We start from the raw sequence: 15,037 nt of genomic DNA, 5'->3' as shown, positions 1-15,037 counted from the left end.
CCAAATCTTTACGCTCTCTTTCCACTCACAGGCGGACATGGAAGACATGGCTGACTTGGCAGACATGCGTCACCTCCTCATGGATCGCGTTAAGAGCGTCATGGCGACTTGCTGCGGGTTCCGCAACTCTTTAGAGCGGTACAGGTACCTGTATATAGATGACAGGAACGAGGTCCTGCGTTACTTCCTCCGATATGGCCACATTTTGACCTGCCATGAGATGGAGGTTCAAGCTGACAATGGTATCCTAGAAAGACCACCAACACTCCACGACTTTAAACAACAGGTGGACAGGTGGGTTATTTTTCGTTCGTGAACAATTTGTTTAGGGATGACTATATTTATAAATAGTCACAATTACAATACATGTATACTTTTTCAATTCATCATATTCATTAGCCCTTCCAGCCTGAAATGAAACAGTCTTTAGAATCTGTCCAACTACATGATGACAATCATTGGTACTTTAACTTTAACTTTTTAACTATTTGGATTTTAAATGACAAAATATCTTCTCCAAAGTCTGCCATCATAAATCTTATAACTACAAAAAATATTTTAAATTGATATTATTAATAAACATTTGGAGACCAGGGTAGGATTTTCCTTTTAGTACAACCTTACATGTGAGTTTTTTGCTATGCACCACACTGTCATGTTCTGAGATATTTTTTCTTCAATTCAATGAATATCATCCAGTTCTATTTCACATGAGGTCAACACCGTGTGGGTCACTCTCTCCAAGGGTGAGTTGTTCAGGAGACAAAGTAGAAAATTAATCACATTAACTGTGCTGACCTGCGGGCGCCAACAGGGCCTATGAGTACAGCTATGCAATCACCTGTTTAGGTTCTTTTTCTCATCCTGGAGCACATGAGTATGTTTCCCAGATGTTTTCTTTAGGAACAGCTTGTTGCTGCAAGTAAGGAAGAGTGTGTGCATCATCAGACTGTTTTTGGAGTTGTATTTATTTTGTGACGCTGCAGGAAGCCTCTTTTCCAGTGAGGGGAAAGACGCTAACTCGCATGGCTGTAATTGTTTGTTGAGGTCTTTGACAAAGTGAGTATTAAAAAGAAAAAAAAATACTTTCAGCTGCTGCAGCCTTGAGTTTGTATGCTTTCTGAAGCTTTACCCACACCTGTTTTTCCGCCGAGTGACAGTCTTGGCGTGCCAGATCATGTCACTGGACAGCGATGGCGACATTTCTTACCCCCTCCCTCAATGCCCACTGGCTAAAGTTGTCAGCAGTCGGAGGATAAGCTGGACACGGTGCTGCTGGTGGAAAGACGGCGAGCGCAGAACGGAAGCGCCCAAAGGCGATGTTTGGGCAGGAAATGCAACATACCCTGCAGTAGCTTGTTTGTTCTCAGTCCTGTTTGGGACTGCATGGCATGAACAGGCCAGCCTCTGATTTAGGGGATGGTTCTTCACAGGCTGCGGAGCCCTAGCCTATGGACCTTTCGGACAGGGCTGTGGTTGCGAGAGCACCAGCGCGCTTCCAGCTGGTCTGCCAAGCTCCTTCCCCTGCTGCTTCAGTGTTTAACAGAGACTCACGTCGATGCAGGTCAGACGGGCTCCCTGTACTCCCTGGTTTTGTGATTGAAGTCGTAAGTCAGCCAACATGACATGAATGCATCATACATGTCGCTGCTGGAGTCTCGCCGTTTGCCATGATCTTTTTTCTCAGTTGAAAATATTTTCTTTTACAACTGGTGGCCTTAATCAGCCTTTGACTGTTGAATCCCAACCTAAGGTTTACCTCAATTAACTATGTTTTGAACCAAACTGTTGGTCTAATGTTTTTTGGCCTCACTTCACCTCCTGCCTGACCTTATTTGGTAAACTGTTGACCCATACGGTAGCGTGTTGACTTGATATGAAATAGAACGGATGGTTACGGAACATAACCGTGGTTCTATGAATAAAGGTGGTGTTATTGTGGTTAATTTGCTACATTGTCTCCTAATCCATGTGATGGCGTGTTGACCTCTAATAATAGAACCTCTTTTACGTTCCGTTCGTCTTCTCAAACACTGACTTTTTCTGCTCCCACAGTTGGAAAGCGGAGTTATGTCGACTTCTAGCTATGAGCTATTTCTAGAAAGTAACACAGAATGTTTAGGGCAGATCTTACAGGGTTCATTCTGACAATCACTTCGCCCATTTGCAATGGTGGCTCGAAACTCATATTTATGTCCACAACTTGAAGCATAACAAAAAGCCGAGATCGCTTGTATCTCAAAATATACATTGTTTAAAATTCTCGTAAGTTCAGATACTACTCTAGGTACATAACTACTATGTCCAAAAAATGTTTTTGTCCACCTCAATATAGCTAAATATAACATGAAGAAACTTCAAGGGCCTCAAAGGGGAAAAGTCAGGCCTGTAGGCCTTTTAAATGCTTTTGTCCGTGTAAGTTGTCCTTGTGGTGGCTGTGTTTACTTACCTTTCCCATCTCTCCCTCAGAAACAAATTGGCCTGTAATGTCTAACTAATTGAACATTTTGAAACAAACTGTCTACAAATTAAAAGATTGTTTCATTGTCTGCAGATATTTTGTTGTTTGCTAGCAGAGCCTTCTCCTTTCGTCCCGCACTAAGAGCTAATCCAAATGTAATGGCAATAAGATGGAAACATGGTGAATATTACTGATCACAAGCCTGATTTTACTTGACCAAACTACACCATTTAAAGTCTTATGTGCAGTAATTCTGCACTTTTGACGTAAATTGAAAGGGAGTGTAAGTGACTGCCTCATAATGCTGTGCCACCCTCTTCTCTGAATATGGATGTGACTCTGAAGTGCATTTAATGACCCGCAACAGGTGTTGAAATGAGTAAAGCCGAACAAAAGTAACATGCTTAAAATTCAAGATGAATGACAATGGTGTACTGTCCATTACGAGTCCTGTAGATACACCTTGAATCCTATTCATTAAGTTTGTTTATATATTCTTTTTTCACAATTATATCTGTCTAACTTACCCTGGTTGAGGCTGGAATAAGTGTCTTGAGAAAGCCAAAGATAATAAGACAAACATTATTTCCTGGCTAAACTGAACTATGTGGGGCATGGAAACATACTATGGTGTTATGCGTACCATGCCGTTGATATTCTAAGATGTGCTGAAAAAAAAGAACCTTGAAAAATTTAAACATGCCAGAGTGAAACCCTTCATTCAGTTGTGAAGTTTGCTGAAGTCCCGTGCGACATGCCTGGTGGTGTCATGTATGTTTATATCTTCACAGAGTATAACCTAAGGTGGGTTGGATTTGGCATAGATAGATAGATAGATAGATAGATAGATAGATAGTACTTTATTGATTCCTTTAGGTGAGTTCCCTCAGGAAAATTAAAAATGTTATTGATATTAATTAATGATATTCATCTGTATTCATATTCCAAATTATTAATTAATTTACAAGCTAAAAAATGGAACTAAATACTGTTAGGTTATAAAAACATGCACATAAATCATGTACCGTGATTTGCTGTCTATAAGTCGCAGTTTTTTTCATAGTTTGGCCGGGGGTGCGACTTATACTCAGGAGCAACTTATGTGTGAAATTATTAACACATTACTGTAAAATGTCAAATAATATTATTTAGCTCATTCACGTAAGAGACTAGATGTATAAGATTTCATGGGATTTAGCAATTAGGAGTGACAGATTGTTTGGTAAACGTATAGCATGTTCTATATGTTATAGTTATTTGAATGACTCTTACCATAATATGTTACGTTAACATACCAGGCACCTTCTTAGTTGGTATTTATGCGTCATATAGCGTACACTTATTCAGCCTGTTGTTCACTATTCTTTATTTATTTTAAATTGCCTTTCAAATGTCTATTCTTGGTGTTGGGTTTTATTAAACAAATTTCACCAAAAAATGAGACTTATACCCCAGTGCGACTTATATATGTTTTTTCCCTTCAGGTGCGACTTATACTCCTAAAAATACGGTACTCATTTACACAGGGAAACAGAAAAAATGTCCAATATTTAAATGCATTTTTTTGTGATTTAGGTATGAGAAGATCTATGAAGAATTGCAGAGTCTGGAGCCAGTAAATGTCTTTCATTGCTGGATGCGGGTAGACGGGCGTGGCATGAAGGTGGCCTTGCTCAACATCGTCAAGAAATTGAGTTTTATGTTCAAACAACACCTCATTGACCATGTAATTAACAGGTAGAGTATAATTTATCATACAGCTTTATATTTCTTCACAATTGTTTTGTTCACTCGCTGATGTTTACAGATTACTTTCTCATTTGTCTGTTGGACAGTGTGATAAAATACAAAGTGAACATGTCTCAAAATGAACATCGTAGACTAAGAGACTGTTTTATTATGTTCATAGTTTGTGTTCCTTGCTAAGCACGTTGCAACGCTGCGGTTTGCTTGATCTGCTTATCAAACAGCTTCTAAAAACTTGTAGCTCATCCTCCTTATATTCAGGCTCCAAAGTATATGGTTCCCGATCATCCGTTGTACCAAAGTAGTCATCGTTGGCTCTCATGAAGTCTGCCATGGTTCGCAGTAGTTGTGGTTGAAATACAGGCATGCAAAATTTCTGCTGAAACATTGTTTGAACGCTCTCCTCAGCCGAAGGTACGAATACTCTTGCCTAAACGCTGCACTAAGTTGCAGGACACGTTAATATGATTAGAAGCAAAGAAAACCGCCGTCAACTTTGTGACTCAGAGAGCAAACAGAAGTGGGAACAAGTAAGCTTGCTAGACGGTTAGCTAACGGGCAAGCTTGTTTCGGTGCTCCAAAATAAATAGAAGAAAACAAGTTAAGACCATGGTTGAGAGCACTGAAACAAGCTTGCCAACCGTTTAACTAGCTTACTTGTTGCCGTTCAATCTCCGAGCAGCAACTTTGGCGGCTGTCCACTTTGCTGCTAATCTTATTTGGATAATTACAATCCGAATACTGTTAGTTCCGAACCAGTTGTAGTTCTAGAGTAATTATTACAAACCCCGTTTCCATATGAGTTGGGAAATTGTGTTAGATGTAAATATAAACGTAATACAATGATTTGCAAATCATTTTCAACCCATATTCAGTTGAATATGCTACAAAGACAACATATTTGATGTTCGAACTAATAAACATTTTTTTTTGTGCAAATAGTTCAAGTTAAAGTACCAATGATTGTCACACACACACTAGGTGTGGCCAAATGTGTCCTCTGCATTTGACCCATCCCCTTATTCACCCCCTGGGAGGTGAGTGGAGCAGTGGGCAGCAGCAGTGCCGCGCCCGGGAATAATTTGTGGTGATTTAACCCCCAATTCCAACCCTTGATGCTGAGTGCCAAGCAGGGACGTAATAGGTCCCATTTGTATAGTCCTTGGTATGACTCGGCCTGAGTTTGAACTCCCAACCTACCGATCTCAGGGCGGACACTCTAACCACTAGGCCACTGAGAAAGTAATTAACTTTAGAATTTGATGCCAGCAACACGTGACAAAGAAGTTGGGGAAGGTGGCAATAAATACTGATAAAGTTGAGGAATGCTCATCAAACACTTATTTGGAACATCCCACAGGTGTGCAGGCTAATTGGGAACAGGTGCGTGCCATGATTGGGTATAAAAACAGCTTCCCAAAAATGTTCAGTCTTTCACAAGAAAAGATGGGGCGAGGTACACCCCTTTGTCCACAACTGCGTAAGCAAATAGTCAAACAGTTTAAGAACAACGTTTCTCAAAGTGCAATTGTAAGAAATTTAGGGATTTCAACATCTACGGTCCATAATATCATCAAAAGGTTCAGAGAATCTGGAGAAATCACTCCATGTAAGCGGCATGGCCGGAAACCAACATTGAATGACCGTGACCTTCGATCCCTCAGACGGCACTGTATCAAAAACTGACATCAATCTCTAAAGGATATCACCACATGGGCTCAGGAACACTTCAGGATGAGTCCCGAGGGTAAAAACAAGCGGTGGTGGAGGCGTGGGGTGGGGAAGGGGAGGTGTATGCGTGTGTGCCCAATTGTCTTGGGGGTGATGGTGTCATGTTTTTGTGGACTGAGGCCGATCTGTAAAAGTTCGACTCCAGGTGTCGTTGCGAACAGAGGGAGGTCAAAAGGTCATTGAGGTGTCCTCGGGGGTGTTTTTCAGAACAGCCTGGTCCTAGCGTCAAGGCCATTCAAGGGAGTCAAATCGTAGATTAGGATGTTTTTCACAAACAGACAAAACAATGACTTGTCTGTTCTTAGTCCATGCAGGCTCTCCTAAATTCAATTCAAGCTTCCTTTTCAGCAAACTTCTCCATGATGTAATCCATCTTGCGATTTACTTCAGAAATCACCACAGTCTGTGTTCCCACAGCCCTGTCCAAACCTTCCATTGCCAATCAACCTATCCCCATGTTATAGAAGTAATTGTACATTACATTTTCAATGATAACAATGTTAGTAAATGATCTACTAAAAAAATATATAAAAATACTTTTGTAGAATACATGGGAAAACCAAAAGAGGTCGGTAGATGAGAATAAATCTAAAGATAAAAAACATGTGTAGAAATGCACCCAATTGTAGGAAATGTAGTTTTGATTTTGAAAATTGTCTTTTGGGGTTTGCGTGGCAGAACTTTGTGCTGGTAGAAATGTTCCTCTTCTTTTATAAATGTTCCTCTTTTCTTTTGTAAATGTTCCTCTTTTTTTCCTCAAAGGGTGCTCACATCTCTGGATATAGTAAATGTTGTGATGTGTCTAAAATGACCAAAATTCGTAAATATTACATGGTTATTTTCTGCCTGTTACTACATTATATATATCAGGGGTGTCAAACAAACGGCCTGCGGGCCAGATCAGGCCCGCGAACAGGTTTTATCCGGCCCGCGGGATGAGTTTGCTAAGTATACAAATTAACCTGAAATTTTTGAATTAAAGAAACAGCTCTTCTACATGTATCTACTGGATGTTGCAATAGCAATTCTTTGTATCTCTGGATGATGGTACACATGTACAAAATAAACCACATGATTGAGGAAAATGATCAAACTACATACATGGCATACTGTAATTAGGTTTTGATATTTTTTTATCTTCATAAATTGAAAATGAACACCTTTTAGTTGACTGATAAACATTATCACATCGTTCATTTAGAAAATATAAATAACGACAAATAAAGAAAGAATACTAATAATCGCAACATGTAAGTGGAAAAAAAACAACACCATTATGATTTTTACATTTTCAGAATGTGCTTCTTTTATTTTTAAACACAGACAAGTTATCGTGCAGGGATTTTACCAGTCTGGCCCACTTGGGAGTAGATTTTTCTCCATGTGGCCCCTGATCTAAAATGAGTTTGACTTCCCTGATATATATGATATATAAAATATTGATGAAGGTTTTTGGCTGTGTTTTAGAACGCTTTATAGGCCGAATACAGCAACTGCCACAGCCTCCAATAACTCTTGCTAGCGTTTATTTACAAGTTGGAATGCATACAAAAAATATATTACATCTGTCCTTATCTCACATCAGAATTGTAAATGATGAACATAATTCCCCAAAAAATAGCAGTTCCCCTTTAAGACCTCAAAAGTCCACATAGGTGAAGTAATGCTGTTTCTAATAGGTGCCGAATATTGATCTTGATTTCTTAAAACCGATGAAATTGATCATTAACTGATTGTAAAATTTTTTTGTAGTCTGTCAGATCTTGAGAATTTCATCATCATGGCTGAGACTGGTCTGAGCCAGCAAGTGGACAAAGGGGACTACAATACACTGGTGGGAGTGATTGGACACCTCCAGGCAGTCAAGGAGAGACAGCACAGTGCAGACATGATGTTTGAACCACTGCAGCAAACTATAGCTTTGCTAAAGGACTATGAACAGGAAGTGCCTAATGTTGTACACAAACAGTTAGAAGTGAGAAGCCATTGTTCAGTCAACATCTCTCTGTATTTTAGCTTTTATAAAGCAATTAATTATTCATTCATACTTGTCGCCCTTCCATTTTTGTCCCTTTTCTTTAGGAATTACCGGAAAAGTGGACCAATGTGAAAAAGAATGCTATGCTTGTCAAACAGCAGGTGGCCCCGCTGCAAGCCATTGAAGTGGCAAATTTACGTAGAAAGTGTGCTTCATTCGAGGTTACGCAACACACCTTCAAGGAACATTTTCGCAACAATGCGCCCTTCAGGTAACAATGCTTTTGTAACGATTAAGTATCTTGCATACAGTATATTGGGGGAAATTATTGTTTGATGCCTTGCTGATTTTATAAGGTGGCAAAGATTAACAGTCCATAATTTACAGGAGGTCCCTTTGTCTACAGACGAGTTGTTTTTCTTTGATGGTGGTGAAAGATTTGTTTTAGTGTAAGACCTTATAACTAAAATATAGTTAAACTACAAAAGCACCTGGAGAGTGCAGACCTCCGCCAGGCCCTGTCTCCAAAGAGTAAAACAAAGGCCTGAATCCCGATGGGGATACAGGGCAGACCTGAAATGTAATGAATGAATTGATCCTTATCCCTGAAATTTCCTGAAAGATAAACAAAAACCTGCTCATCCATTTTTTTTAACTATCCATAGCAGAATGAAAGAAAAGGACTGAAACCTTTTGTCAGTCATCCACTGTTTTTGTCTCTGTGAGTGGAGGCACAGCCGCTTACGTGCACGCGGAGAAGTTGAAGTTTGTCGCGTAAACGTAAGGTAACATGGTAGATGACTTGGTTCTTGTCTATTTTGGTTATTTCCTGAAAGGTAGATAAACATTTGCCAACAACCTTTTCAGCTATTTATCATGCAACGAAAGAAATGGAGTGAACACTCTTGTCGGTCATCCACTATTTCTGTCTTTGCACACACACGCACACACACACACACACACACACACACACACACACACAAAGGGTTGTATTTTTAACGTATTAGAAATGATCTAGATTAAGCCCAAATTCAAATCAGTTGTTCCTTATTCCCTTTCAAATATTTCCTGAAAGTTTATTTAAAATCTGCGCGTAACTCTTTTTTTTTTGCTAACCAACAGTCAAACAAATTGATGGCAATAATTACATTCATCCTCCTCCAGGGGCTAAATTTCGCCATCTTCTTTGTTGCCAGAGTTGAGGGGACCCTGGGTTGCTTCTTCCAGCATTTTTTATGCCTTGTTTTCACTTTCACTTTCACTTTTGCCTATGGACTTGTGCCGTTTTCTCCGGCGTGCCTTTTTGGCCGTTGGTGTTGGAGGATTTCCTGTTGCGCGGCAGCTCTGTGTCCTTTTTCGATTTCAGGGTGAATCACTTTTGGCTTCGCAGTTGCGTTGAGTGCATTTCGCAGTCTTGTTGAAGATGTGTTACACGCTATTGATTGTGGTTGTGTGAGTGTATTTGATTTAATGTTAACAATTTAAATGGTCCTCTGTGACCCGATGGCAATTTGTTTGTCTGATATGACAAAGCTAAATTTGTTGGCAGCATGTATAGCTTGTAATACCATTAAAAAAATGCGATAAATTAGCCAAAGCATTGTATAAAGCACAGGATTAAAAGCGTGAATACAATAATTAATACAGTAATTAAGTCACTCAGATTGAACACAGAACACATAACAGACACATAAAATACAGTGATACAAATATTAAATATAAGTATGATATGAAACTGTAAAAGAAGATTTTTTTTGGCGTGGCGCAGTTGGGAGAGTGGCCGTGAGCAACCCAGGGGTCCCTGGTTCAATCCCCACTTAGTACCAACCTCGTCACGTCCGTTGTGTCCTGAGCAAGACAATTCACCCTTGCTCCTGATGGGTGCTGGTTAGCGCCTTGCATGGCAGCTCCCTCCATCAGTGTGAATGTGTGTGTGAATGGGTGAATGTGGAAGTAGTGTCAAAGCGCTTAGAGTACCTTGAAGGTAGAAAAGCGCTATACAAGTACAACCCATTTACCATTTATTCTAATGGTTGTTTTGCACACTGGAAGGGCCGTTGCGATAGAGTGAGACGTAGGCTTACTTGCATGAGAATGTCCCAATTTTGACAACCCTACGCTGTACATTTCATAGGAGCAGAACTGTTCACATGTTTAAGGATACCATCTTTATCCGTCCGAATGGTTGCAACATTTCAATGCTGCTGCATGCAGCCGATGTTGATGCGGTTCTCCACGTTTTAGACAATGTTTGTCTAATTTCGTTTTACTTTTTACTTTTACTGAATTTTTTTTATACACTGCCAACAAAAGAGTCTGTCCAACGCTTGGGTAATATAATACAAGAAAAAAGGTAACCAAAAAGAATGAAAGTGATATTATCCTTTTTCAGTGTAGTGCCGCGCAACTACGTATTCTTCCACCTATCCTTAAACCTCAGTAAAACTAAAATAATGCTATTCGGTAACAATAGAAGGGAAAGTCAAACACAAATACAAATAGACAAAATATAAATTAAAGTAGTAAAATAAACCAAATTTCTAGGTATAATGATTGATGGTAAAATGAACTGGAAATCTCATATAAAAATATACAACATAAGGTTGCAAGAAACACGTCAATAATGAATAAAGCTAAATAGACCAGAAATCACTTCATTTTCTCATCTGCTCACTCGTGTTTGCATATCTGAGTTATTGTGCAGAAATATTTGGAAATAACTACAAACGTCTGCTTCATTAACTAGCCGTGTTAAAAAAAAGATCAGTTAGAATAATACATAATGTGTCAGGCTTGGACTTGGTCTTGGTTTGTTTTCCCGAGGTGCAAAGCGAATGGAGTGGAAACGGCGGGAAGGTAAAGACATCTTTATTTTAACACTAAAACTAAAAACAGGAACCAACAAAAAGCGCGCACAATGGCGGTACAAAAAACTGGGCTATGAAACAAAAGACTAGCACAAAGGCTATAAACTACAAACATGAAACAAAAACACTTGCGCAGTGGCATGAATAACAAAAACTTACGTGGACAAAATGGACAGCATTGCAAGGCATGAAGCAGATAATCGAGGGCGTGAATGAGGTGATGTTGCCAGACTGACTAGCTGGTAACTGTGGCTTAAATAATGAACATGATATGTGAAAACAGGTGTGAGACAACACAGGTGAACTGATTGGTCGTTATGGTAACAAAACAGGGAGTGAAAAAAAAAGGAACTTAGAGTCCAAAGGTCAATAGCACTTGGTATACCTAGGCAGTCTCCCATCCAAGTACTAACCAAGCCAGACACTGCTTAGCTTTGAGAACAGATGAGATTGGGGATGCTCAGGGTAATATGGCCATACAAAACTCATGATCAGACATGACAGAAAACTAAATCAGTTGGCATGGTAAGACAAACAAGGAAATGCAAAACAGAACTAAATGTCCAAAAAACTAAACATAGCATGACCAAAACAAAACATGAACCATAGGCGTGACATAAGGTTGGATATAGAGAACATTCAAATCCTTTATTTTTTTAATCGAAAATACTGAAATTCCAGTGAATTTGCAAACAGCTAAAATTATGCACAAAGCAAACTATAATCTGCCACCCAAAAATGTACGAAAATTCTTCTCAACAAAAGACGAGAAATATAACCTTAGAGAAAAATGTAATTTAAAACATTTGTATGCACGTACAACACTTAAGACCTTTAGGATATCAATATTGGGAATTAAATTATGGAATGTATTTAGTAAAGAAATCAAACAATGTATTAATATGATCCACTTCAAGAAACTCTTCAAACTCAACGTGTTTACAAAATACAAAGAAGAAGAACAATGATAAACGGTCTGTATTTATTGATACCATATGAAATACAATTTACTTCACTAGTTATTATTTATTTTATTATGTTATTACTGATTGAGTATATTGTGTATAATTTGACAACAGGAAGTGAACAAAAGTGTTAGCAACTGCTATGTTAAGGAAAAGGAGTAGGATTAAATAAGCTCTGCTACTTCCTACTCCTTTTCAAACATGTTGAAAAGAGAAACTGTAAATTGTGATGTATCATAGTGTATGCATGCATGTTTGAAAAACACTCAAAACTCAACTCAACTTAACCTATTGCACGTGCAGTAGCTAGCTCTCTTTCTATAGCTTTACACTAATGCCATCATTTATGAGAGTGCATCATAACAGCAAACCTCTGCCATACAGAACATTGTTACACAAGAACTGCCTGTAAAATTAAATCTATTTATTTATTTTATCCATCCATTAAATATTAATACTTTTAGAATATGCTGAGAGACAATAAAACCATATCTGTGGGACAATAACCACACTCGGGCTACCATTTGAACACCCCTGCACCATGTAATCGATAGGGATTTAGAAATGTTTTGGTCTTTGAACAGTTGTGGTCACCTTTTGCTGTGTTCTCACTCATTATGGCTGTTGTCTTGAGGCACAGATCTGACAAGGATAAGTGGCTCTTACAATAATGAGAATTTATCTGTAGGTCGAGACGATTAGTCATAATATCTAATTGGCACATTAGTTACGTTTGCAATTGGTCTCCTAATAGCACGGTGATTATATCCTGTTTACATCTTGGAAGGGTTTTTTTTTTTTATATGAGATGAGGAAACTGGTCTTACACAATTCAAGTACAGCAGCCATATGCAGGTTTTCATTACCAAAGCTAGGCTAATGTAAATTTTTTTACATTCATCTAGATTTGACAGCAACAATCCACACCAGATGTTGGATTCATTTCATGGTCAGATCCAAGAACAGGAGGCAGTGATGACCTCCCTGGTGGAGTCTGCTGTCTTGTTTGAAGTCACAGTTTCTGAGTACAAACAGCTCCAACAATGCAGGTGAAGATGCATGCATGCTAAATATGACACCAACAAATGAATGATCGAAATCACTTGGTGTGCGCACTTGGATTCACTCTAAATCCTGTCATTCATCCCTGAGGCGTGAGATAGGCCTGCTGAAGGCCCTGTGGGACATGATCACCGTGGTGGAATCCTGCATGGCGTCATGGAAAATGACACCCTGGAGAGAAATTAACGTGGAGGACATGGAGCTTCAGTGCAAATGCTTCTCCAAAGATATTCGGGGACTGGATAAGGAGGTGAGGCACTGCGAAGGGGACGAATGTTTGGATAATTGGAAGAGAATATATATATATATATATATATATATATATATATATATATATATGGATGGATGAATGGTAAACGAGTCTGTAGGAGTGTCAATAAAAAATGATTTTCCATTGTAACGATTCTTAATCAATTCAAAAGATCAATTAAAAAATAATAAATACATTATTTTATTTATTTTTCTTTAAATATGTCCTGTCTGGCCACTCAGGTCAAATCGTATTGTTGATGTAGTTAAAGTTAAAGTTAAAGTACCAATGATTGTCACACACACACTAGGTGTGGTGAAATTTGTCCTCTGAATTTTACCCATCCCCTTGTTCACCCCATGGGAGGTGAGGGGGGCAGTGGGCAGCAGCAGTGTCCGCGCCCGGGAATCATGTAGATTATCATATCTGCTGTACAAACTTATTTTAGAAGAGAGAAGTGTTGGATATTTCTCTTGTTGCCTTACTTGTATTTGACTTTATTAAATGTTTGAGTATAATTATATTGAGCAAAATCAAATGTTTTAAAAGTAATATATACATTTATGAAAGCTGTTATCCATTTTACGGAGGAATACAGTTATTCATAGAACTGGCACCATATGATACGCTTGTATTTAAAAAGTATTCATAAAGAATTAATGCTGAATGTAATTTCTACCCCCGAGAATCAAATTTAATCAAATCGTGTAGTGCCCATAGATCCTACTAGTCAGTGTAGAGCTTGTCTAACAGTGTAAGTTTACTGTCCCCTCCACATAATTGCACTTACCGCTTTCAATGTTATAAAACATGCATGCAAAAAAGTGAGTACGCACCCAAAGTAAAAATGTCCAAATGTATAATTTTTCCTTTAACAACATAACCTCTCTGGATAAGTCACTAATTTTTGTTTGATAAGCAATAGAATGAGGAAATAAGCTCTGCGAATACAAAATAGAGCAGCCTCAGGGAGCTCAAAAGCCTTCTGATATACTTTTCTAGGTTCGAGGGTGGGAAGCCTTCACAGGTTTGGACAGCAGTGTGAAGAACCTTCTCATTTCCTTGCGGGTTGTGGCAGAGCTCCAGAACCCAGCTATACGGCCTAGACACTGGCATCAACTAATGGCTGCTACTGGAGTCCGTTTCACCATGGATCAGGTTTGCAATCAATCCATTGATGCGATGACGGATGAGTACACATATACAAAAGTTATTTCATTCATGTGTAGTTAATGAACAGTGCATATGGTTGTATTTTTAATACCTAACAGTTGTGTGGAGCTTCATATGAGCCAATAATTAGATTTACGACATAAACATCGGGCATTCGTCATTTTTTTCTTCTCCAGCTTCCACCAATATTCAGTACTTATGTTGTACTAAATTGTTGTTTATTTGCCTTATTGTTGTTCCATATACTTTCTCTCATTTGATTGATTGATTGAGACTTTTATTGAGCTTTTATTGAGCTCTGAGCTGCAACCTTATCGTGGTAGAGGAGTTTGCGTGTCCCAATGATCCTAGGAGCTATGTTGTCCGGGGGCATAAAGCCCCCTGGTAGGGTCTCCCAAGGCAAACAGGTTCTAGGTGAGGGATCAGACAAAGAGCAACTCGAAGACCTTTATGAAGAAGAAACATCATGGACCCAGATTTCCCTCGCCCGGACGCGGGTCACCGGGGCCCCCCTCTGGAGCCAGGCCCGGAGGTGGGGCACGATGGCGAGCGCCTGGTGGCCGGGCCTGTTCCCATGGGGCCCGGCCGGGCACAGCCCGAAGAGGCAACGTGGGTCCCCCCTCCAATGGGCTCACCACCCATAGCAGGGGCCATAGAGGTCGGGTGCATTGTGAGCTGGGCGACAGCCGAAGGCAGGGCACTTGGCGGTCCGATCCTCGGCTACAGAAGCTAGCTCTTGGGACGTGGAACGTCACGTCACTGGGGGGGAAAGAGCCTGAGCTAGTGCGCGAAGTCGAGAAATTC

At 39.5% G+C, this 15,037-nt stretch overlaps 1 protein-coding gene across 1 annotated transcript in view; it reads left to right on the top strand.

Moving 5' to 3' along the window:
• Positions 1 to 15,037, top strand: part of LOC133558440 (dynein beta chain, ciliary-like) — a 34,831-nt gene that overhangs the window by 14,271 nt on the left and 5,523 nt on the right. The window contains exons 6-12 of the mRNA XM_061909822.1: positions 32 to 294; positions 4,037 to 4,198; positions 7,691 to 7,913; positions 8,021 to 8,187; positions 12,654 to 12,797; positions 12,901 to 13,060; positions 14,063 to 14,218. Coding sequence (XP_061765806.1) covers positions 32 to 294; positions 4,037 to 4,198; positions 7,691 to 7,913; positions 8,021 to 8,187; positions 12,654 to 12,797; positions 12,901 to 13,060; positions 14,063 to 14,218 — 1,275 coding nt within the window. The remainder of the gene's footprint in view (positions 1 to 31; positions 295 to 4,036; positions 4,199 to 7,690; positions 7,914 to 8,020; positions 8,188 to 12,653; positions 12,798 to 12,900; positions 13,061 to 14,062; positions 14,219 to 15,037) is intronic.

This window comes from Nerophis ophidion, linkage group LG08 (assembly GCF_033978795.1).
Source record: "Nerophis ophidion isolate RoL-2023_Sa linkage group LG08, RoL_Noph_v1.0, whole genome shotgun sequence".
Classification (NCBI taxonomy): Eukaryota; Metazoa; Chordata; class Actinopteri; order Syngnathiformes; family Syngnathidae; genus Nerophis; species Nerophis ophidion.
The sequence above is the reverse complement of the archived record's forward strand: the minus strand, read 5'-3'. Positions and strand labels throughout refer to the sequence as shown.